The sequence below is a fragment of the Balaenoptera acutorostrata genome, chromosome 2 (genome assembly GCF_949987535.1).
Source record: "Balaenoptera acutorostrata chromosome 2, mBalAcu1.1, whole genome shotgun sequence".
Taxonomy (NCBI): Eukaryota; Metazoa; Chordata; class Mammalia; order Artiodactyla; family Balaenopteridae; genus Balaenoptera; species Balaenoptera acutorostrata.
This window is the reverse complement of record NC_080065.1, coordinates 76605423-76628960: the sequence shown is the minus strand read 5'-3', so window position 1 is coordinate 76628960 and position 23538 is coordinate 76605423. Positions and strand designations below refer to the sequence as shown.

The 23538-nt window shown below is 38.1% G+C and overlaps 1 protein-coding gene across 1 annotated transcript in view; it reads right to left on the bottom strand.

The window, feature by feature from the left end:
- Positions 1–23538, bottom strand: part of ADGRV1 (adhesion G protein-coupled receptor V1) — a 540475-nt gene that overhangs the window by 83506 nt on the left and 433431 nt on the right. Inside the window, exon 87 of the mRNA XM_057540356.1 lies at positions 14184–14341. Within this exon, the coding sequence (XP_057396339.1) occupies positions 14184–14341 (158 nt within the window). The remainder of the gene's footprint in view (positions 1–14183; positions 14342–23538) is intronic.

The window sequence follows — 23538 nt, the reverse complement described above, 5'->3', positions numbered from 1 at the left end:
GACCCGGAATAGAGAGATGTTTAAGATGTAAGGCAATTGTGGAAAATTCAATGAAACAAGTTCCAAAAAAGGAAAAAGAGATGAAGAGCACAATTGGGAGGGTTGGCTTTGGTGAGAATGAGTTATTTACTCCCTTCCTAAAATGGAAGGAAAAATGGCAAAGAAGGGAGAAAAAAAAAAGAATTGATCAGATAATACAAGGGTAGTTGAGTGAGAGAACATCGGGTTGTTTTCACATCTTATATAGAGAGTGAGACTAGAAGGTATTAAGTATAAGACTTATGGGCAATCTGTTTCAAAGACTGCCAAAGAATCAATTAAAAATAATGCAAAGGATTACTGAGAAGCAGAGATGGCTCAGTTAAGATTACTTAGACTAAATTTGTATCTATTACAGAGTAGCATTAATTGGCTCGTAAAAAGAAGAGAAGTACATGACATAGACTGGAACGGTGACTGGCAAAATTGCTTAAGGAGAGAGCCAAGTTGGTGAGGAAATCAAGGGAGCTAGTGAAAATATCCTTGGATGTTCAATCACAAGGTCAGAGAGAGGGAGGTCACAGTGAAGATAAAGACCAGTAGGAGTGAGGAACTGGGAGAGGAGGGCAGAGAGAGATATGAAGAGGGAAACGGTGACCCAGGAAGGGAGGATATCATGAGAAATGGTAATAACGGTAATATGAATAGGAAAAGAGTGGCGTAAGCAAAATGCAAACATTTAAAAATAGGAAAAGTTATTAAGCAGGGACATAATGACCTTGAAGTAAGTACAAGATGGAACAAAAATATTTTGATATCCTGTTAGTTGGAAGGAGTAGCCTCTTATAACTGGTTGTAAGGAAAGTGATTGGTTTACGAGGCCACCATTTTGGTTATGATAAGGCAACTGAGTCATTTTATAAAAGGATCAGATCAAGTTTGTTACTGCCTTCTGGCCCAACGAAATTCAAACTTCACCTTTGATATGGATGTCCTTTTCTTCCAAAAGGAAACAACTTATAAAAATGTCCTTTTTCACGATTCAACTTTCTGAGTTTTATAATGCATAAACTATTAAGTATACCATTGTGATCACAGACGTGCCAACCATACATTTTTAAAGAAATTTATGATGCAATTGCTAATTCCCCAGATTACTTGTCCCCACTGCCTATTTCCCTAGACCTATCAACGCTATTTTCCTTTATTTCTGGATCTTCTCTTTAATTCTGTACCAGTTGATTTATTAAAGTGTGATCAAACTATTATTTTGTGGCTATGTATTCTTTAAAGAATTGTATAGGCACTGAATAATAAATTGAAAGTATCTCTAAATAATGAGAATGGCAATAAATAATACATGAAAAAAGTTGCAAATCACAAATGGAATTTACATCTTAGAACTTGGGATTTGCCTGATTACAGAGAACCATGGAGTATCACAACATCACAATGTTGACACCAATTGAGGTGGCTCACAGACCAGGTTGAGTGGGAATATAGTGTTTTCAATGCCATAAATATTCCAAGATAAAACAGGCTTGAAAAACTCATTTTTCTACTCTTCAGTAGAGTTTTATATATATTCTTTGGCAATGGTCTAAATACAAATTTGAGAGAGACACGTTAAAAAAAATCAGAAATTGTATTTTCATTAGCTAAGAGTTGAATGGAAGACTTCAGTCACCCATTAAAAAGCTGAATGTGCTCTTAGATCAAAGCAATAAATATGAATAACTGTTTCATGTAATTTTCAAAAGAGTAGAAAGTAATACCTCACTGTAATTTTTCCAAGATAACTAAAAAAAGTATTTAAGGGGGGAAAAGTCCTTTGAAAGAGTGGAGTATGCCAGGAAAGTTAAAATGTAAACTTTTAATTAACTTGGGAAAAAGCTGCCAAGGAAATATTTGGGAAACTCAGCCTATGCATAAAAATTATAAACAATGGGGAAAGTTTCACTGACCCTCTGGGTCAAGCTGAGGCATGGCAATGGTATTGGCATGGCAATGGTAAGCCTATGTCAATAAGAGATGAATGGCAAAGAGTGTGCAGTGAATCTGAGCAGCTATGCCACTGTGATGCTCTTAGACACTGGCTTTAAATGTATATCATACTGACCACATCTTCCACTAACATTCTACTGAAGCCTATTCACGATGGGTATCAAGAAATTAATTTCAATTCCATTCCTTCTCCTCCCCAACCACCATAAATGATGAACTCAGCAAGTGAGAGTGAATTCAGTTATGTTGTTTAAGTCCAGACTTACCAGACATCATGTCACTTTTAGGCAACAGCACTAGTTCAGTATGGCTGTGCATATGGAGAGTTTATGCAGGGAAGTATTGGAATTTTCCTTTTATCCTACAGTTTAAGGATTGCTATTGTTTTTTGTTTGTTTGTTTGTTTTTCTGCCACGCCTCACAGCATGTGGGATCCTCGTTCCCCGACCGACCAGGGATTGAACATGTGTCCCTTGCACTGGAAGCACAGAGTTCTAACCACTGGACTGCCAGAGAAGTCCCTAAGGATTGCTACTGGATGAATTAATGATGTGATCAATTTCACCTTTTAGATGTTCAATGTGGAATGGGGACAGACAAGAATCAAGGAATATCAGTTTAAGAGAGTTGTGAGATGATGGAGGATATAACCCAGGTGCTATGAACTGAATTGAGGCCCCCCCCAAATTCATATGTTGAAGCCCCACCCCTCAATGTGATGGTATTTGGAAACAGGGACTTAAGGAGTTAATTAAGTCATGAGGGTAGAGCCCTCATGATGGGATTAGTGTCCTTGTAAGGAGAGACATGAGATATTTCTCTTTCTCCCTTTCTCTCTCTCCCTCATTCTCTCTCTCTCCCTCTCTCCCCCATGTAAGAACATAGCAAGAAGATGATCGTCTGCAAGCCAGGAAGAGGGCTCTCATGGGGAACCGAATTGGCCAGCACCCAGATTATGGGACTTCTCAGCCTCCAGAACTGTGAGGTATAAATTTTAATTGTTTAAACCACCCAGTCTATGGCATGTTGTTATGGCAGCTCGAGCTGATTAATACATCAGGCATAATCATGAAGAAAGGAAGAGAGAGGCATATTTGAGAGACATTTAGTAAGTATACAGGACAAAGTCTGAGTATATTCTGCACCAATTACATATTGAAAGAGTTGTTATGCTAATAAAAATACCAATGCATACTGAGTGCTTACTATGTTTCAGAGTGTGCTAAAGACTTTATATGAATTGACATTTAATTCTTTAATCCGTCAAACAGTGCTATAAAGTTATATATTATTATTATTATGCCTGCACTACATATGCAAATAGTGAGGAAAACTAGGCACGTTTCAGTACCATAAAGAGAGGGGGCAGTCTTTCTTGGAAATCAGAAGATGAAGAAATAATTTGCTAGCCTGGATCACTTCAAATTCTTTCTCGGGAATGAAATCTAACAATTCCTTTTATGGAATTAGAGCTCTCTAGGTTTAATTTAATGTTTACATGTTATTTTTCTCAATGAAAGTTTTGATAACAAAATGGTAAACTGTGAAGCATTGGTGTTGGCCAGAGTCACCTGTGGTTCTAATCCCAACTGCACAGTTTAATGGCTTTGCAAATCTGGACACTTTCCTAAGCCTCTCATTTCCTTCATTTTCTTGTCTCACTATAGGAATAGAAATACCTGTTTCACAAGATTCTTGTAAAAAATTGAGATAATATATACGAAATGCTTAGCCCAGTGTCTGGCATACGGTGACTGGTAGTGGTGATGAGGATAATGATGATCACCACCAGGGCCCAAGTCCATCCACAGCTGCCACTTACATGCCTTTTACTCTCTCTCCCAACCCTACCACATTCATGCTCTATGCCCGCTGCCCACCTAGAAAACAAATGTAAATTGAATTTAACAGTTTAGTACTGAAATAGCCTGAATAGAGAACGATCCTTGTCTCATCAGTTTTCAACAGACTAGGTAAAAGGCAGTCACTGAGGTATAGACATTCAGGAAACTTGAGTTTTAGAAAGACCCAGCTCTGCCACAAATTACTAGCCCCTTTTCTTCATTGGTTACATGTGTCAATCAGGAGTTCAAACAGAAATTTAAGCTTTCTCTCAACTCTCTGATTTTTTAACTTTTTATCTCGATGTTCTAAGCCTTAGGAAACTAATTCCTGATGTTATTGTTCTAGGAGTTTTTAATGAGCAATATCAAATCCCCAATTCTTTCAAAAACAATAATGAAAAAAACCAACACACACTGAATGACTACACATCATCTTTCAGGCTCAGAGATTCCTGATTTGAATCTTTGAAGACTGAGGTCATAGATATAATTCTAAGCAGAGGATAAGCATCCATAATGTTTCTTTAAATATTCTGGATTTTCCCCAGCACTACTGACAAAATGTGGGAAGACTAAACTGTGCTCACAAAGATTTTTTTAAGCTCAAGTGGAAGAGATTGTTCATTGTGTAGTGAGGAGCTCTGGGGTTTTCCTTAGGTCCCTAGGCATTGTTTTTTATTTTCTTTTCAGCAATGGAACTGGGAGTACACTGCAAACAAGCAGCTTACTGCCAAGGACATGTGAAACCTGTTATATTGGTCATTCTGGATCCGATTCAAGTACATACTGTAGCTAGGTAAGATTACTTTTACTTTGCTTTAGTGGAAGCCTCAATTTTGGTTTAGGGAAAAAAAATCATATTGTGTTTTTCCATTTATATTTATAAACCATGTATAATTTAAAATGATAATGACACACTTAGAATTCTGTAATATGTATTTGAAATGACAAGCAATAAAAACTAAAATAAAACCGCACAATAAAATAAGAATGAAAATAGAATTTAAAATGACAATGACATACTTAAAATTTTGATGTGAGAATAATAAGGATACTAGAACCAGAGTGTTTCAGCTATTGATTGCTACATAATAAAGCACCACAAAACTTGGTGGCTTAAAATAATTTACAATCTGGGCTGGGCAGTTTTCTGCTCTGTGTGGTGTCTACTTGGGCTAGAACCTACAAGAAGGCTTTTTACTCCCATGTCTGGAATCAGACGCCTGAAACAACTATGCCTATTCACATGGCCACTCCATATGACTAGCTTGGAGTTTCTAACATCATGGTGGTCTCAGAGTAACTGGACTTTTTTTTTTTTTTTTTTTTTTAATTTTATTTATTTTTATTTTTGGCTGTGTTGGGTCTTCGTTTCTGTGCTAGGGCTTTCTCTAGTTGCGGCAAGCGGGGGCCACTCTTCATCGCTGTGCGCGGGCCTCTCACTATCGCGGCCTCTCCTGTTGCAGAGCACAGGCTCCAGACGCGCAGGCTCAGTAGTTGTGGCTCACGGGCCGAGTCGCTCCGCGGCATGTGGGATCTTCCCAGACCAGGGTTCGAACCCGTGTCCCCTGCATTGGCAGGCAGATTCTCAACCACTGCGCCACCAGGGAAGCCCGTAACTGGACTTCTTACACTGTGACTGGCTTCCAAGAGAAAGGAAGCTGAAACTGCCAGTCTTCTTAAAGGCTAGACCCATTATGGGGCAGTATCACTTCTATCAGATTATCTTATTCTAAGCAAGTCCAAAGAGTTAAAGGGAGGGGAAATAGACTCCACTGCTGTATGTGAGGAGAAGTACACATGTAAAGGGAGGGAAATAATTGATGGTGGCCATCTTTGGAGAACACAACACAGAGTGTACTGCATTTACTAGGAGCTATTTCCTTTTCTTCTTTTTCCTTTGGCTTATATTGAGTTTCCCTGAACTCTTTTTGAAATTTCTAAGATGTCAGGAGAAAAAAAGTTACTCAGCCTTAGGATGAAAGGGATGATACTTCATAATATTCATTAGAGCAAGTTTCTAATGATTTTCATAATAGCAATGGAATCTTGATTTACATTAGTATTGTTGTTCTCTAAATATGAAGACGTGGAGACTCAGAAGAAATGGAAGCATTCATCCTCAAATATATTACCAAGCAGAGAAGCGGCCATTATTGTACCAGGAGATTCCAAATACCTCAGATTCATGTTATACATGGCTAGCTGGATCAAGCCACCTTTACATTTTTATATATCATATTGAAACATATGCATGGGATTTTTATAAGAAAGGGATTTGTAATCTGCTTCCTCTTTATTCAAATTAATTTTCCTTCCCTGATCCATGAATCATTCCTCACATAAGAACTGGCTGATGAATCAGAAAAGAGTCAGTAAATTCTAATGAGCCTAAAAGGAGAGACAAGCTTATCATTGCCAGAGATCAAAACCAAACCCTAAAATTACAGGCTTTGTTTAAAACACTGAAATTTAGTTCAGGGAACATACCCTTATCCTGACTCATTCTCACTGCACACTCACTTCACTGAAGGAGGAGGAGGCCAGTGAATTTCACTAGGAGCCACCGACCTTCGAAAATGTGGTTCACAGCAGTCGAGCAGCAAAAAGGGCACAGAAGGAAGCAAAGCTGACATCGCTGTCCCAGCCACGCTCAGAAAGGGAGGGACTGACAGTGGCTGTCTTTGGAGACTACAGCACAGAGTGTATTTGATTTACCAGCAGCTCTTCCTCCGTTCCCCCTTTCCTTTGGATTTCAGTGGAAATTTGAGCTCTGAAATTAAGGGATGTCAAGGAGTGAAGAAGTCACTCAAAATATAGAGTGTCAAGGGGTTGATACTGAGCAGACATAACCAACACACAAGTGTTGATGTAAAATTGCTCCTGTTGTCAGGCACATCTAATCTGCACCAGAGTGAATAGTTTGGAGAACAGTTCTATAGAAATATGGAAGATTCCAGCCCAAACAAAATGACTGATATAAGCTCTTCAGTTATTCAAACAGGGCTGATGCTGGTGTTAGCTAATCACATCTGTTTTCCAAACCTAAAACTCTAAGGTAAATAAATAATCGTAATCATTCTAGCTACTAAAAAACAAAAAACAGCTTGGCTATAAGGAAACTATAAATTGACCTTTCCTTCTCATAATGCATCTTACTCATTGTTAAAGGTAATTTATAAATAAACAAAAAACTCTTGACAAGGTTTGACCAAAAGTACTCAAAATTTAACATAATTTGGAAAACTAGGAAACTGTGCTTCTGTAATAAAAGGGGATTTACTTTCAACTCTTGATTTATTATCTGAGAATATATTTCTCAGGCTACTATCTAATACAGTTAAGCCTTGAACAACGCAAAGGTTAGGGGTGCCAAACCCCCTCGCAATCAAAAATCCACATATAACTTTACAGTTATATATATAATAATATATATGTATTTTCTGCATCTGAGGATTCAACCAACAGTGGATGGTATAGTACTCTAGTACGTATCTATTGAAAAAATCTGCATATAAGTGCATAGTTCAAATCAGTGCTGTTCAAGGGTCAACTGTAATATCTGAAAATACTCAACCAATTAAAAAAATGCAGGGGACTTCCCTGGTGACAGAGTGGTTATGAATCTGCCTGCCAATGCAAGGGACACAGGTTCGATCCCTGGTCTGGGAAGATCCCACACGCCGCGGAGCAACTAAGCCCATCCGCCATAACTACTGAGCCTGTGCTCTAGAGCCCGAGAACCACAACTACTGAGCCCGCATGCCACAACTACTGAAGCTGACATGCCTAGAGCCTGTGCTCCACAACAAAACAAGCCACCACAATGAGAAGGCTGTGCACCGCAACGAAGAGTAGCCCCCACTCACCACAACTAGAGAAAGCCCGCACACAGCAATGAAGACCCAACACAGCCAAAAATAAATAAATTAATTAATTTAAAAAAAAATTTAAAATAAATTTTAAAAAACTCAGGGCAAAATAAAACTAAACTATAAACCATCTCAGCTGCCTTAGGAAAAAGGGCTATTTTGCATGCTTGGAATTGTAGAGAACTAAGCCACATCTGCTTGAGACTACAGTCTTCCCTCTGTATCCATTGGGGATTAGTTCCAGGACCCTGCAGGATACCAAAATCCAAGGATGCTCAAAGTCCCTTATATAAAATGGCATACTATTTGAATATAACCTATGCACATCCCCTGGAATACTTAAAATAATACCTAATACAATGTAAATAGTTGTAAACACAATGTAAATGCTATGTAAATAGTTGCTGGTGTGTGGCAAATTCAAGATTTGCTTTTTGGAACTTTCTGGAATTTTTTTTTCCCAAATATTTTCCGACCCATGGCTGGTTGAATTTGCAAATGCAGAACGTGGTGATACAGAGGGCCGACTGTAATTGGAACTGCCCTCCTTCTCAGATATAACGTATACACGGGGTGTAAAAAGTGCAGGAATCTCAGAGGAAAGAAGAGAAGAGGCTTGGTACCAGTCTGTGTTGTATTTGAAGCTTTGGCTTTTAGAGAACGTAGTGGCAACTGCTTGCACTGTGGACTCAAACTCCTGAGTGGGGTTTGTGCCAATTATTCTAACAATAAAGAATATTAGAAGCAAAGAAAGGGTACTTACTATCCAGTTTTCAAAAATACAGATGTGGGAACTTTACTAATATAGTAGACTTTTCAGCATTCCCCTATCCCTCTCCCCCCATTTTTAAACAAGGTAGATATTTATGGGTAGTTATGTTAATTTCTTTCTTTAATTCTAGAAAATTCTCAACATTACCTCTTCAGATATTGACTTCTCTCCATTCCCTGTATTCTTTTCTCCTGGCAACGTATTCTCATACTTCTGAGCTCTGTTTTCATATTTTCTCTTTTTTTGTATCTTTCACATGAATTCCTTAATCCTAGCTTCGGATTCTAATTAATTAATTCTCTCTTCTCTGTGTCTCATCTATATTTTATCTCAAATATCAAGATATTTAAAATTTTCAACTAGTATTATTTTTCATTGCCAAGATTACTGAAATTTTTTCATTTTCATATTGGTCTGTTTTAATTTTACTTGCTTATATCTATTTTTGTTTTTTATGTTTAAGTACTTTGAATGGATACATCTTCCTTTATGTCAGGGGTCAATGGTCAACCATTTTCTGTAAGGGCCAGATATTAAATATGTTAGGTTCTTCAGGCCACATGGTTTTTGTTGCAGCTACATATACTCAACTCTGTATTGTGAAAGCAGCCATAGAATATATGTAAACAAATGGGTGTGGCTGGGTGTCAAAAAAACCTTTACTTACAAAAACAGGTCACTGCAGCTACTTTGGAAAACAGTTAGGCAGTTCCTCAAAATGTTAAACATCGAGCTACTGTATGATCCAGAAATTCCAATTCTAGGCATATACCCGAGAGAAATGAAAACACATGTTAATACAAAAACTTATATATAAATGACCATAGGAATGTTCTTCATAATAGCCAAAAGGTGAAAACAACCCAAATGTCCATCAACTGATGAATAGGAAAGCAAAATGTAGTATGTTCACACAATGCAATATTATTTGGCAATAAAAAGAACTAAGTACTGATACATGATATAATATGGATGAACTCTGAAACCACTATGTTAAGTGAAAGAAGCCAGACATAATAAAAGACCACCTATTCTATAATCCCATTATATGAAATGTCCAGAATAGACAAATCTATAGAGATAGAAAGCTGATTACTAGTTACCTAGGGTTCAGGGAAGTGGAGAATGGGGAGTGACTGCTAACAGGTATGGGATTTCTTTTTTGGGATGATGCAAATATTCTAAAATTAGATTATGGCAATAGTTACACAACTATATAAATATAATAAAGACCAATGAACTGTACAATTTAAACAGATGAACTTTATGGCATGTAAACTATATCTCAATGAAGCTGTTAGAAAATAAATAGATAAAATGAGGAAACAGGTGAGTGGCTGGCAGGGCCATAGTTTGATGATTCCTACTTTATATTTCTGAGGAGCCTAAATAACAAAGTTATTTATAGTTTATTCTCTTTTTATATTTTTTTCTGTGTTAAATTCATCTCTTTGACTGCTGATTTTAAGGGCTATCTTTGTTAGTTTTCCTCCAATGTTTGGGACTTTTATATTGCAGCTAATCTTGAGTAGAAAGCATTTGCTTCCTTGCTTGTTCTCTCTCTCTCTCTCTCTGGCTACCTTATTCTGTCTAATGGTTTTGTGGTGGCCTCCACTTAACCCTTCTGTCCAAAAAGGACTAGTTTGGTGTCATGGGTCTTCTGTCCCCATAATGACATATACATATGAATATGGCAGATAAACTCTGAACTCTAGAGATTTTGGCCCAGGAACTTGGTGAGATGCTTCCTCTGCTTTCTCTTTGGGCTCCCAGATCCCTAAGCCAAAGCCCAAGCTACTATGGCTGCTCTTTTTCAGGTTCCTTTCCTACAGGTGCTACTGCTCCAGTCTACCGGCCTTGGGTGAGACCTTTAATTCCCAACTTACCACCACAGCAGTTGAGATACTCCTGCATTCACAGGCTTGTGGACCCAGAAAACATCAGGTCCTTGACAGTAGCCCAGCTTATACTTTGTGTTTCTGCTCTTTCTGATCCACAATTCATCTTCTTTGTAATTTTCTCTTGTTATATCTTGTCATTAACTGCTATGTATGTGGAGCAGGGAAATGGGCAAAACATGAATTTACAGTTCTTCTTGACTGGATATTTTTCAGGTCAATGCAATGGAATTTTAGCAGACAGATTCAAAGAGAGTATCAAATGCTCCTTGGTAGAGTAGTAGATTGACATTTTTTTTCTTGAAAATTTGAATTCAAGGTAAGTGGAGCATGTTCAAATGGAAGAGAGTTAAAGGAGGTTTCAGATAAAATGTAAGATATCAGCTTAGAGATCGAAGCTGAACACATAGTTTTGGGAATCAGAGAAGTCAAGGAAAAAATGATAGTCCTAATAATAACTTTTAAAGGGATACCTACAAACAGATCAATGAGATAAATTCTATAATTTCTGCTTCTGATGATATGGCTCTTCTTCTTGCTCTTCTTCTTAAAGCTATATTTAGCTTGGGGATCCATTCCTATAATCATAAGATTTTATGGTGCATTGATGATTAATTTATTCATTTAGTCAACAAATATTGATTATGCTCCTGCTATCTACTGAGCACTCTACCAGGCTCTGGTGATACAGAGGTGAATAATAAATGGTCCTTACCCTCAAGGAATTCATAATTTATTAAGGAAATCAGCCACACACACCAAAACAAGTCACCATTTCATTCTGAAATAAGTGCTAAGTGCTGTAATGGCTGCAGGAACAAAGTGCTTTAAAAGTATAGAAGAAGGAATGAGTAATGCTTATTTGGTGTGGCTCTGTAAAGAGGGAATTCCAAAGGCGTCACAGAAGAGGTAGCATGTTGGGAGCTTCCAAGATTTCTATAAAAGAGTGAGCAGTATCTTGCTGGAAGGGCTTCCTAGGGATTAACTTGTGTTCGTTCAGCACACCACTTTTACTTAGATTATGGGTTTATTTAGGACAGCTTTGGGGAGATAATGAAGATTATGGAAGGGTAATAAGCACCTTCCACCTCTCTTTCATCCACATTTTCTCACATTATTTACTAAACACATGAGTTTTATCAACTGATGATGAGGAGTTCATAGAGGGCACCTTACATGAGCAAAGATGACAGTATCAGGTAATTTTAAGGATGAGTAAGAGTAGGGGCTTCCCTGGTGGCACAGTGGTTGAGAACCCACCTGCCAGTGCAGGGGACGTGGGTTCGAGTCCTGGTCTGGGAAGATCCCACATGCCATGGAGCAACTAAGCCCATGTGCCATAACTACTGAGCCTGCGCTCTGGAGCCCGTGAGCCACAACTACTGAGCCCGCGTGCTGCAACTACTGAAGCCCGTGCGCCTAGAGCCCATGCTATGCAACAAGAGAAGCCACCGCAATGAGAAGCCCGTGAACCGCAACGAAGAGTAGCCCCCACTCGTCTCAACTAGAGAAAGCTTGTGCACAGCAACGGAGACCCAACACAGCCAAAAATAAATAAATAATAAATAAATAAAATTTATTTTTAAAAAAAGAACAAGTAAGAGGAGTAAATTGATGGCATGGTCAGAATGCAGGCTGAATGGTAACTAACTTGGGGATGAAAAGATGGCCCAGGGGTGGACTTATAGAGACTCTTGTGTTATAAAAAGCCTGGACTTTCTTCTGGGCAATGAGAGAGACTTTGAATGATTGTAAAGCTAGAGAGTGAGGGGAGCCATTTTGTTGAAATATAGACATCTGAGAAAATGATATTGGAGAAGAATTAGAACTAGTGACCTATCAGGAAAACACTGTAAGAGTCCAAGTGAGATAATGACTGTTAGTTTGAGTGGGAATAGGGGAATCAGAACTGCCATAATTTTTTTTATTTGAAAAGCTACAATAAGAGCAATGCTTCTATTAATATTTCATTGCAAGAGAGGTTTTGCTAGTTGAGATAGAAGTGTGCTAGCACTTTTAGCATTATGTTCAATGCTTGAGGGCTGTTTTTCAGATAATCAGAGCATTGTTTATCTACTGTAACCGTGATGGATCATATCCAAAAGGCACAGGGGTGATTCAGGCATGAAAGGACTAACTCGTTAGGTGAGACCCGTATGATGTTATCATTATTGAAAACATGCAAACATTGGCACTTTTATATAATATACGTAACAAAATAAATCCGGTTATTTGGGGAAAGAAACAAACTTTTCCTTCAAAAGAGAATATGCATTTTAATAAAATGAATCTCAAGTTGAATAAAAGCATAGCTTCTAGATAAATTCTATACCCCGTGAAAAAGTAGGATTTCTATATTGAATATTGCTTTTTTAACTGAAGAATCTAAGATTAATCATAACCTTAAATAATATTTCTGCCCACATAATAATTGCATGCTAAATGAGAGAGAAGAGGGAAGAGTTGGCTAGATACAACTATCCTACAAACTACCCCACAGACTAATAACAAAAGAGTCCCTTCTCTTTACACAACAAGGAAAATCTTTTTGTATCTTCCCTGACACAGTTTAGGAGCTAGAGGCTTTTCTTATATTAGAATGAATCCTTTTATTAGCCTATAAATGACAATATCTATTGAGTCTCTAATAATGTATTAGACATTATTATATTATGTATTCCAGGGACTTCATATATGGTATCTTGCTTAAACTCTGAAAAGCACTTAAAAAGTGAAGAACTTCTCCATTCATTTGGCTTTAGATTTGTAAAAGCTTAGAAAAGACTAGTCTTCCTCTTGGCCCAAGAGGGATCCCCCCACCCCCAGCTCATTAGATTCTCCCTAATATCACTCAAACCATTTCAGAGTGAGTTTTCTGTATGTAGGTGTTTGGTTATTGTTCCTTAAAAAAATTCCTAAGAGACGCTAATCTAACAACAGAAAAAGAAACACATCATAAAAACCTGTGTTAAGTATGATTCAAAGGGAAAAAATGAGCTGTAGTGAGAGCCAATTTGAGCTGGAAACACTGTACTCTTAAATAACCAGACATGTGTAGCCACTTATGAAGCTGTCTGGTCACATATGTTTTTAAACATTTGTCATCACAGTCAGAACTCCACATGCAAAATACAGCACTCCCAAGCATTATGGAGGTGTGTGATGAAGTCTCAGAATCTGAAAGAAATGAACAGATTTCACAGGTTGAACACAGGTTGTTAATGCTTGAGTTGAAGAACACTTGGGGACGGGTTCGAGCCCTGGTCTGGGAAGATCCCACATGCCGCGGAGCAACTGGGCCCGTGAGCCACAACTACTGAGCCTGCGCGTCTGGAGCCTGTGCCCCGCAACGGGAGGGGCTGCGATAGTGAAAGGCCCGCGCACCGCGATGAAGAGCGGCCCCCGCACCGCGATGAAGAGTGGCCCCCACTTGCCGCAACTAGAGAAAGCCCTCACACGAAAACTGAGACCCAACACAGCCATAAATAAATAATAAATAAATAAATAAAGTATTAAAAAAAAAAAAAACAACACTTGGGGAAGCAGCTCCCAAAGGCTGTGAGTCATTTACTTGAATATTAATGTCTTAGGGACAAAACTGGCATCAGCAGTAAAACCTGCAGAGCCCTGAAGAAAGAGAGATGTCAGGAAGTCCCAAGGAGCAGGAGAAATTGGAGAACTATAATTTAACTTATGGCTTCAGAGCTGAAAGCTGAGTTGAACCTCACTCCTTTTCTTGATAAAGAATATTCAGTGATCTTTTCCCTCCATTAAAAGTCCCCATCTTAAAATACAAATACAGTTTCTTTCAAACCTGCAGCATTTGTTCTTCCTCTGAAGACATCATCATATGCTTTCCACTGTGGCTTCACCTGGTAGGCATGGATGAACACCACAAGTACTACCACGAGGCACATTAACGGAACAAGAGCTGCACTGAACAGAGCTGCATAGATGTTTGGGATGAAACACCTGGAAGAGACAAGCGAAGAGATAACTCAGCTTCAACACAAACATTTCTAAATGCACCATGCATTACATCACCGCTTTATACTAGCTCTTTGTACCTAAATGTTGGCAAAAGCAACTTTCTGGCTTGCCAAATTGGAGCTCTGTTTGGGTAGAGGCTACATGACTAAATCTAACTCACTGCTTCACAAAGTAGGTTCCATGGAACATGCATATCCTGAGGTGCTCAGAAAACTTCAAAAAAAGGTTACGGCCAAAGAAATTTCAGAAACGCATACTTGCTTTTCCAGCTCTGTCTTCTTCGTCTAATGAGACCACGGTTTCACTAGGGACCACATGAGGGAAGGTATTGTTTTCTTTTATCTTTTCTTTTTATTTTTTTATTGAAGTATAGTTGTTGTACAATATTATGTAAGTTACAGGTGTACGATACAGTGATTCACAATTTTTAAAGATTATACTTCATTTATAGTTGTTATAAAATATTGGCTATATTCCCTGTGTTGTACAATATACCCTTGCAGCTTATTTTATACCTAATAGTTCCTACCTCTTAGTTCCTACCTGTTTTATACCTAATAGTTCTACCGCTATATTGCCTTTCCCCTTTCCCTCTCCCCACTGGTAACCACTAGTTTGAAGAAGGTATTGTTTAAAGGCATATTTGAAGATTCCCAGGGCTCAACTCTGTAATTTCCACAATTTTGTTCTCTGCTTGAATGACAGTTTTGTCATTCCTAAGCTGTACATTTCCCTAGAGCCATTCATTCTCTTGAAAATGATGACAATTTTCCATTTAGAAGCTATACTGCATAACTGTATCTATTATTACTGGAGTTCATTTAGATCAATGAGGTTTAAGGTAAACTTAACATTATTTATATATTTTGGTAATACTGAAATTCCATGGAAAATGGTTTTAGAGATGTAATTGGAAGATTTTACTCACGGGTTATAAAAATCATCTTGTTCATATAAAATCTTTCACAAAAAAATCTCAAAATGGAGGACTGTTAAATAGGTTCTCAGTATCTAAAATTGTGCTTCTGAGGTATTCTTATAGAGGACACACCTCCTACAACTTATATGGCAATAATACTTTACAAGAAATCTTAATAGTAGAGAATGTCTCTTGTGAAATATTTTCCCCAACTTCTCCATTTTTTAATACATAATATCTGCAAACCTAGATTGTAATATAGCCAAAAATAATGGATGCTGATAACTCAAGGAAAAAAATATAACTTATTAAGAAGAAAACCTCAAAATCCAAACTATAGGTAATCAGGGGAAACACCCATTCTTGCAACTTGGGAAATCATTCCCTTTGATTTTATGTTTAAAAAGAGATACGTTATTAAAGACTTTACTCAGATATCATTTCTAATTAATATGATCTGCTAAATGTATTCCTCAAGTAAACAAGACACATTTCAAGAGATATTTCAACACACATTCTGCATCTGCAAAGAGATGTCAGAATGATGAATTTTCTGGCTTTTAAAATTTAATTTGGACAGCATAATGCCTGAATCCTTCCCTGTACACTCATTTGTATGCCATAAGACCCACATCTTCCAGGTAAAAGGCATGTGATTAAATAAAACAGGCAAACACGAATGGCTTTGATCTTGAATATATTTCTGCACTAAAAATAGGGGTCAGGTTGGCTACTTGTTTTTATGTACATTGGCTTTAAATGATTTCTTATTGTGTTCACCTGAATTATGGATTCACTGCCACAGGCTGGCTTAAAGCGGCTTAGACAAACACAGACACTGACAAAGGAAGTCACACGGGCTTCAGTGTTTTATTTTTTATCTTGAAAAATGTCATCACAAGTCAATTTCAGGCTGTAAAATGGGGATAATTACCGAATCTACTGTGAGCTGTTTTAGGATAATAAACATTTTGTACACAGTCTTATGGCGTATAGGTTTGGCTCTCCAACATCTACACTTGCCGGCGGCTGGCCATGTTTGGTTCTCACCTCTCTATCTGAAGTGCTTTCCTGAAAACTTTCCTTTATTTTAGAGGAAAACATTTGAAAGGAGGACTTCAATGAGTGCCATGCGATCCTGGTCAAAAAATAAATTGGGCAAAGTGGACCTCTGGGAGGTTAGAAGTAACCAGGCATGTTTGCAGTGGCTTTGGGAAGAGGGGAGAAATTCCCGAAGTGTCATAGCTCTTCACAATCTCATTTGCAATTCTCCCTGTTTGTACAGTGACGTGGCCACGCTGGGCCATTCTTTCAGAGAAAGGGGCAGGAAAATTATCTAATCCTGAAGCAACCCTTTTCCCCTCTGTTTCTTCAGAGCCCTACAAATCGTGGCCTCTCATTAGCATCAGGCTGGTGAGAGTGCCCTAAGTTTGTCCTCCACCTGGTCAGCATGGGGCCAGATCATGAATGAGCAGGGCTTGGGCCCCCAGCGCGCCTGCCCTGTTTGCAGCCCCTCCTGCCTTCCTCTCCTGCTCAGGTACTACAGTCCGGCAGGGGCTTCCCCGGCCCACTCCTGTCCAGCTGGGACTCCATCCCAGTCTCCCTCCAACAAAAACTCTCTGCCTTGTGTACTACCTCTCTTAGGGATTAGGGGGTCAGACAACTCTCCTGCAACACTAACAGCTGCAAATGAGACAGGGCTGAAAGGGTAACCCACAAGCTCAGGCCGCAGTCAGGGACCCTACTCATGCGACTTGGGCCACGGAATGCAGGTGGAGCTGGCTATGTCATTCTACATTCTATCTGACATACTAACACTTCCTTGTTTTAAATTCTCATTGAACTTTTTCCTTTAAAGCTAATACGTATTCTAAGTTTCTGATCAGTCTTGTCTGAATGGAATTTCTACTGATGTAGAATAAAACTTGCGACATACGTTTAAAAGTTCCCAAGATAAAATGAACTATACCCTACCCTTAAAGGAAAAAAAAAGCCTCACTAACCAGAATTTTCTTTAGTCCAACTGAACAAGATGTACAGTACATCCAGGTAGTCTGAAGATTAGATCACATGAAAGTGATGTGGGGAGTTAGGAAACTGAATATCACGTTCAAAACAGTTTCTGAAGTAAGGCTGGGAACAAATTCTTGGAAAAACAATGTAATGTAAGAAACAAGCAGACTGAATACTCTGCATACACAGGGCTGTGGAAGCAGCTGATTAACCTGCTGGCAACTATTGCTTCAAGGACAGCTGTGGCAGTTACCAGAAAATGAGACAAAGGCCATGTGGATTTGCTTTCTTAAAAAGGGCGAGGAAAGTTGTTCCTTGTAATTACTAGCTCAACCAGCTTCAAAGCATTCTGGTGACCCTTCTCTCTTTTGGTGTTAAATATTCTTTGGGGTTCTTGTAATCACATGACTAACTTTTGCTGTTCCCTTTTAAAGTTTCACGGGTAAATTTTCTTTCTTATTATAACCCTCAGACAATCCTACTTTATTTCAAAATCTTGCCAGGACTTCATCTTTTTCTCTATTTTAAGCCAGATGAAATGAGTGGATGTTGTTTCACTATCTTCAGTTTTTCCTCTTCACGTCTACCCTGGAGCATTCACAATGCCTTATGTCACTTTCTCATTTAGTAAGATTATTATTACTCCCTCACCCCACCCCGCCCAGGTAGCTCTTTATACTTATTGAAGTGTTTCTACTTGTATCACCCAACTTGATTAAAAAAAATTATGTGGGTGGTATACGGTATTTCAATTTTTTTTTATTCTTGTATGAAATCAGCATAAGGAGGGGCTCAGAAGCAAAGAGTCCAGGAGAGACAAAAGCTTCACTTACAACTGCTAAAAATATTGGAAGAGATGCTGGGAACTCCCTGTACGTGAAACTGTAATTTGAGTCCATTTAAATTATATTCTAGAGAACAAGCTGACCCTGGCGCACTGCAGGACATGAAGCAATCCAGGCAGCTGACATGTGCGTTACATCTGGGTTACATAGGTAATGAAAACGGAACTAGGTAATGAAAGGATAATAGATGTTTGTTTCTAAGGTCTTTATAAGTACTTCTCCTCAACAAGACAATGATAATAGTTATGACTCATAGGCTCATGTGCCAATCTCCCCCAGGAGGGGAGATTTCTCTAATGATGGTACCTATGTCACGGTTACATTTGCTGCTCCAACCAGCTTTTTCTTTTCCACGTGGAAACTCATGGTGATGCCCCTACTTTATATGGGAAAAAAAGAGATGGTCTGTCAGTTTTATTCCAGAAATTTTAAAATGTATGATGAATCAAGAATTGTTCACTTGTTGCAAACTGAGTCCTACTTTGTGTAGAAAGTACAATACATCGATGTATTGGCCCTATTAGTTGAAGAATACAGATGTTATTCATTATGTAGATGCTTATAAATAATATCTAAGCCAATACTTATGAGTTCAATATTCCTTTCCTTGCCCGCTCAATTTACTTTCTTTCCAAAGATGATGTTATTATTTAACACACACTTTTAATTCACCTGTGAAGTTATGTATGTATGTATGTATGCATGTATTTCTGTGTATATGTGTGCATTTCCTGTCCCATCCAAAATGACTGGAGAGGTTTAGAGAGAGCCCTTTAAGCACATTCATTTTTTTCTCAGGAATAAATTTATGAAGACATTGGAGTGAAGAGAAAATAACTGTTTAACTAGCTGCAAGTTAGGAAAATAAATTCTTCTAGAAGTCCTTCTGTTGTAGTGCATACAACTGAATTCTAAAATTCATTTTCCTTTAAACTCTAAACAAGAATAATATTAAGACTAAATTGCAGATAAGCCCTACAAAGTGAAATCTCATATTAGGATGATGTATGGACTTAGAGAAGAAGAGGAAGAGCAAAGTATTTTCTTAAGCTGAATTAGCTAGTAATGAAAACAATCTTAAATATTACTACTACTGTTTCTACTTCTTCTACCACTACTAACAGTATTAGCAGTGATCATTTACTATGTGCCAGGCATGAAACTCAATCCTTACATGTATTATCACACATAAATATCATAACAGTCCCGTTAGCCTCATTGTACGTATGGAAAAATGACACAAAGTATATGAGGTCAAATGCTATAGCATAAATAGGCTCATTCTGCTACCCCTACAATTCTAAAATTATTTCACAATTCTAGCAAAGACATATTAGAGTTAGTAGGACAGTGTTTCCTTGAGGACTTGGACTGTAATTTTTAAAATATTTCTCCTAGTCCTTTGCATAATCAGACCCTTAAGAAATGTTTATTTATTTCACTGATTTTTAGCAGTCTTTGAAACCACTCACTTTAAAAAAAGTAGGCATAGAAAATCCTGTGTTTCCTGTGTGCTTAGTTTAATCAAAGTCCAAGCAACATTTGAATATCTCTCACGTATCAGGTATGGTGCTGGACATGGAAGGGCAGATGAAGATGCCTAAGGCACGGTCCTTCCCATCAAGAAGATCATAGTTACAATAAGTCAATCTAATCTTCTATTCAAAGCATTGTTAATTCATCAGCATCATCAACACTACCTGGGAGTTTGCTATAAATGCAGAATCTCACACTCCATGATGGAGCTCCTGAAACTACAGTTTAACAAGATCCCCACGTGTTTCATGTGCACATTGAAAAGTTGGAGAAGCACTCTTCTAGCGCACTCATGAGGCATAAAGTAGCTTAAAGTAATTAACAAAATTAACTAATCTTTACATCTATTTGGCAGTGAAGCCAAGTGTAACCCCAAGGAGAATCAGGCCCAGAGATTTTGCAGCACATGGTGGTCACAGCAGCCTGAAGAACCAGAGAGAGAAAAGCAGCAGGAAGCAAAAGGGATAGAGAAACAGAGATCTGTCATATTTAGAAGCCTGGCAATTAGCTTCTGTCACATCTAGAAGCCTGGGATTGGCAACCTGAACATTCTCGTTACAGAAAAGGAGAGAGAGATAGCGAATAAAGTGAGAGAGGACACAAGCGATCTGCAGACCGGTGGAACAAAACAAGAAGGGGAGTGCTGGGCTGTGACAGGTGTGGATGGGATGTAAATACTCAATCCGCTGCACCTAAACAACCCTTGAAGGAATAAGGATTCTGTTAGTTGTGGGCACAATAGACATGTTCCATAACTGCCGACACTGCTCAAGGGTTCTGGAAGAGCCTGTGTTCCATATGCCTCTATCCTCACACCCCACCCACAGATCACCCAAATACAGGTGACTAGCTCTGAGATGGATACCTGACCCAAAGACAGCCATTCTTCTGGCTTGCCCCTGATTTATAACTTGGTGACTCTGCTCTAAACGTTGAGCTGAGCCAATCAGTTTTTTGCTCTTGAGAATTTCACATGGATAATTGCCAGTGAGTAGTGGGCACTAGAATCATTCTAAGTTCAGGGCAAACAGCCATCTTGGAGTAAACACACAATGAATATAGAGAATAAATGGATAGAAAAATGGCGGGGGGAGGCAAGGGTTGGGAGGATCATTGAGATGTCCACCACAACAAGAAGTGAGACTCTGTGTCCCTGAGAGATGAAGAGTGTGGTCTGGTTTTCAGCATTTTAATTCCAGGTCCTCTGAGGTCCAACTACACCTCATTTCCTGCCAATATCACTGCCATGTCTACCAGTTTCAGAGCTCAAATCTACTCCATGGTTAGCATTGCTATCTAATTCTATGCATTGACAAGTGATCAAAGAATAAGAATCAGTCTCACCTTTTAGTATTTAAAATGTATCCACATGCTTATATTACTTGAAAAGATTGAGCTAAGAAAAATGTGGACATATCCAAGCAATACTGTTTCATCTACTTCAAAAGGAGCAGATATTTTGATTCAGTGAATATTAAACTGCCTAAAATTTTGAAGTAGTCAGATATACTACATACACTAAAATGCAGCCTTGTATTGTACATAATTTGCTCATTAAAAACTTAAAAGTATTAACAGCGTAGAAAGAATTGATAAAAAACAGTCTGAAAATCATGATACCCCCAAATGACCTTTTCTTTTTGTTCTTTTTCCAAGAAACTCAAGTCTGAGCAGTCTGTCCCCTTAACAACTTGATGATACTGTTGAAATCGGTCCAGTGGACAGTGCTTGTCAACTGCGCTCCAGGTAGGTTCCAGTGAATCAAGCCCCTTCAGGATTTAATCAGAATAAGGTCTGACTCGTTACTTTTTGCATGTACTAATGCTCTATGTCCTCATAAAACAAAATGGATAGGTACTGGAAAATGTCATTGTCCTAGAGCATTCAAAGGTGTCCTCCTTAACCTCTTGCTTACCAAGCCTCTGAATGGTTGGCTAAAAAGTTTTTTTCTGACTAATTCTATCACCTTCTTGTATCTGAAAAGGTGATAGAGGTGACCGTGGGAATACAAGATTAAAGTGCAAGAAATATTTATCTTTTTGCACCCCCATCTTCATTCACAATTGCACTTATGGACAACGATACTCAGAAAATACTCATTAATTGTAGTATCATAGACCAGCTCTAACAACCACCCAGTATGAACATATTAAGGGTGTTTAGATATCTTAAAACACATCTTTGATGTGCTAACCCATTACTCTGAAGACCAACATCCTTAAATATTTGTTCAATAAAAAATTCAGCACATCAGATTGACCTGGACTCAGCAACAGAGTGAGGAAAGCAGGAAAGCAGATTCAGGTGAGGCTAATCCCTCATCACACAGGCAGGATGAAGTATCCATACTTTCTGATTTTAGATTGACGTTGGAGATATAATTTTTTATTTTTTGTGCTTTGAATCTGTGATTTCAATAAACTCATAACATTTAGGAATAGTTTAGAAGAAGTTAGGGGCTATGTTTCATGAGAGCATAAATATTCTCTCCTTTTCCTGATTAAGACTTTGTAGATTTTGGAATACTGTTCCCTCCACAAACAGTCTTAGAACACACTTGTAGTGTTTCATTTAGAGCCCATGGAAATTATGAGAAAGGTAGAAGTGCAGGTCTATGCTTACAAAAGTGTCACTGTGGCCACTCTATTAATGATATAGGTGTTTCAAGTGGCAAAAAATCCTGACAGCAATGGTAATCATTTTTCAAAAGGGCAAAATCACTTGGTAGAAGGATAATCTAACTTTTAATCGACTATATACTACTAAACAGTAGCCACATTACACTGTCCTGAAGATTAGGCCCACAGATTTCTCTGACTTTATGTGAAAGTTGCAGATACTCCAAGAAAAAATGCCTAGAGCATTCCCTGTAGGAGTGAATGCTCAGTCATACCCACATCTTGTATCATCTATACTCACATTAAAATTTATAACACATTGCAATAAGTAATGTTCCTAAAGATTGACTTAAAATCACTAAGAAATTGTTAATTGAAGTTAGTCATACCCTGTTTAAAATACACTATACACTTCCTTGTGCTTTCTGTAAAATTGTAATCCTGGAAACAACAGTGTTAACTTTTAACTATTGAGAAAACAGGATAATGTTAAGTAGACGAGGTGATAACGTCAATTATTTCAAGGTCATTATGTCAAGTTGTAGATAACATAGATATGTCTCAATTCCAATACTCTGTTGCTGAGTTCAATTCAATGTGATGTGCTGAATTTTTTATTGAACAAATATTTAAGGATGTTGGTCTTCAGAGTAATGGGTTAGCACATCAAAGATGTGTTTTAAGATATCTAAACACCCTTAATATGTTCATACTGGGTCGTTGTTAGAGCTGGTTTATGATACTACAATTAATGGATATTTATTGAGTATTTTTATACCTCCTGCAACGTTGCAGTTACAGCTGGAAACTTAGCAAATGTAAAAGGCATAACTTCTTCCCTGAAGGGTCTTGGAGCAAGAGAAGTACGATGCAACAATGAGAGAACATTATAAAATCCCACAATACACTGCCAACAAGTGAGGGATATCTAATAAATGCTTAAATGGTTAAGAAATATAGGCCAAAATATCTGGGGGAAACGAGATAGAGTTTATGGATTAATTTCAGAAAAGGAAAGTAAAACTGGAAGCAAATGGAGGCCAAAATTCTGTCCACTCTATGGGGAATCCCCAGCTTTGATGGGAAATGACACATTTCACTTTCCTTGAAGTTTTGAAATCTCAAGGATTAGATCATACAGATGTAGAAGCAACATTTGAAAGTCTGAAGTTGGAAAGTCTTACACTAGATACCAGATACATAGATATAAAATGATTTCCTTTATGATTTATGTAAAGAATTTTCTCA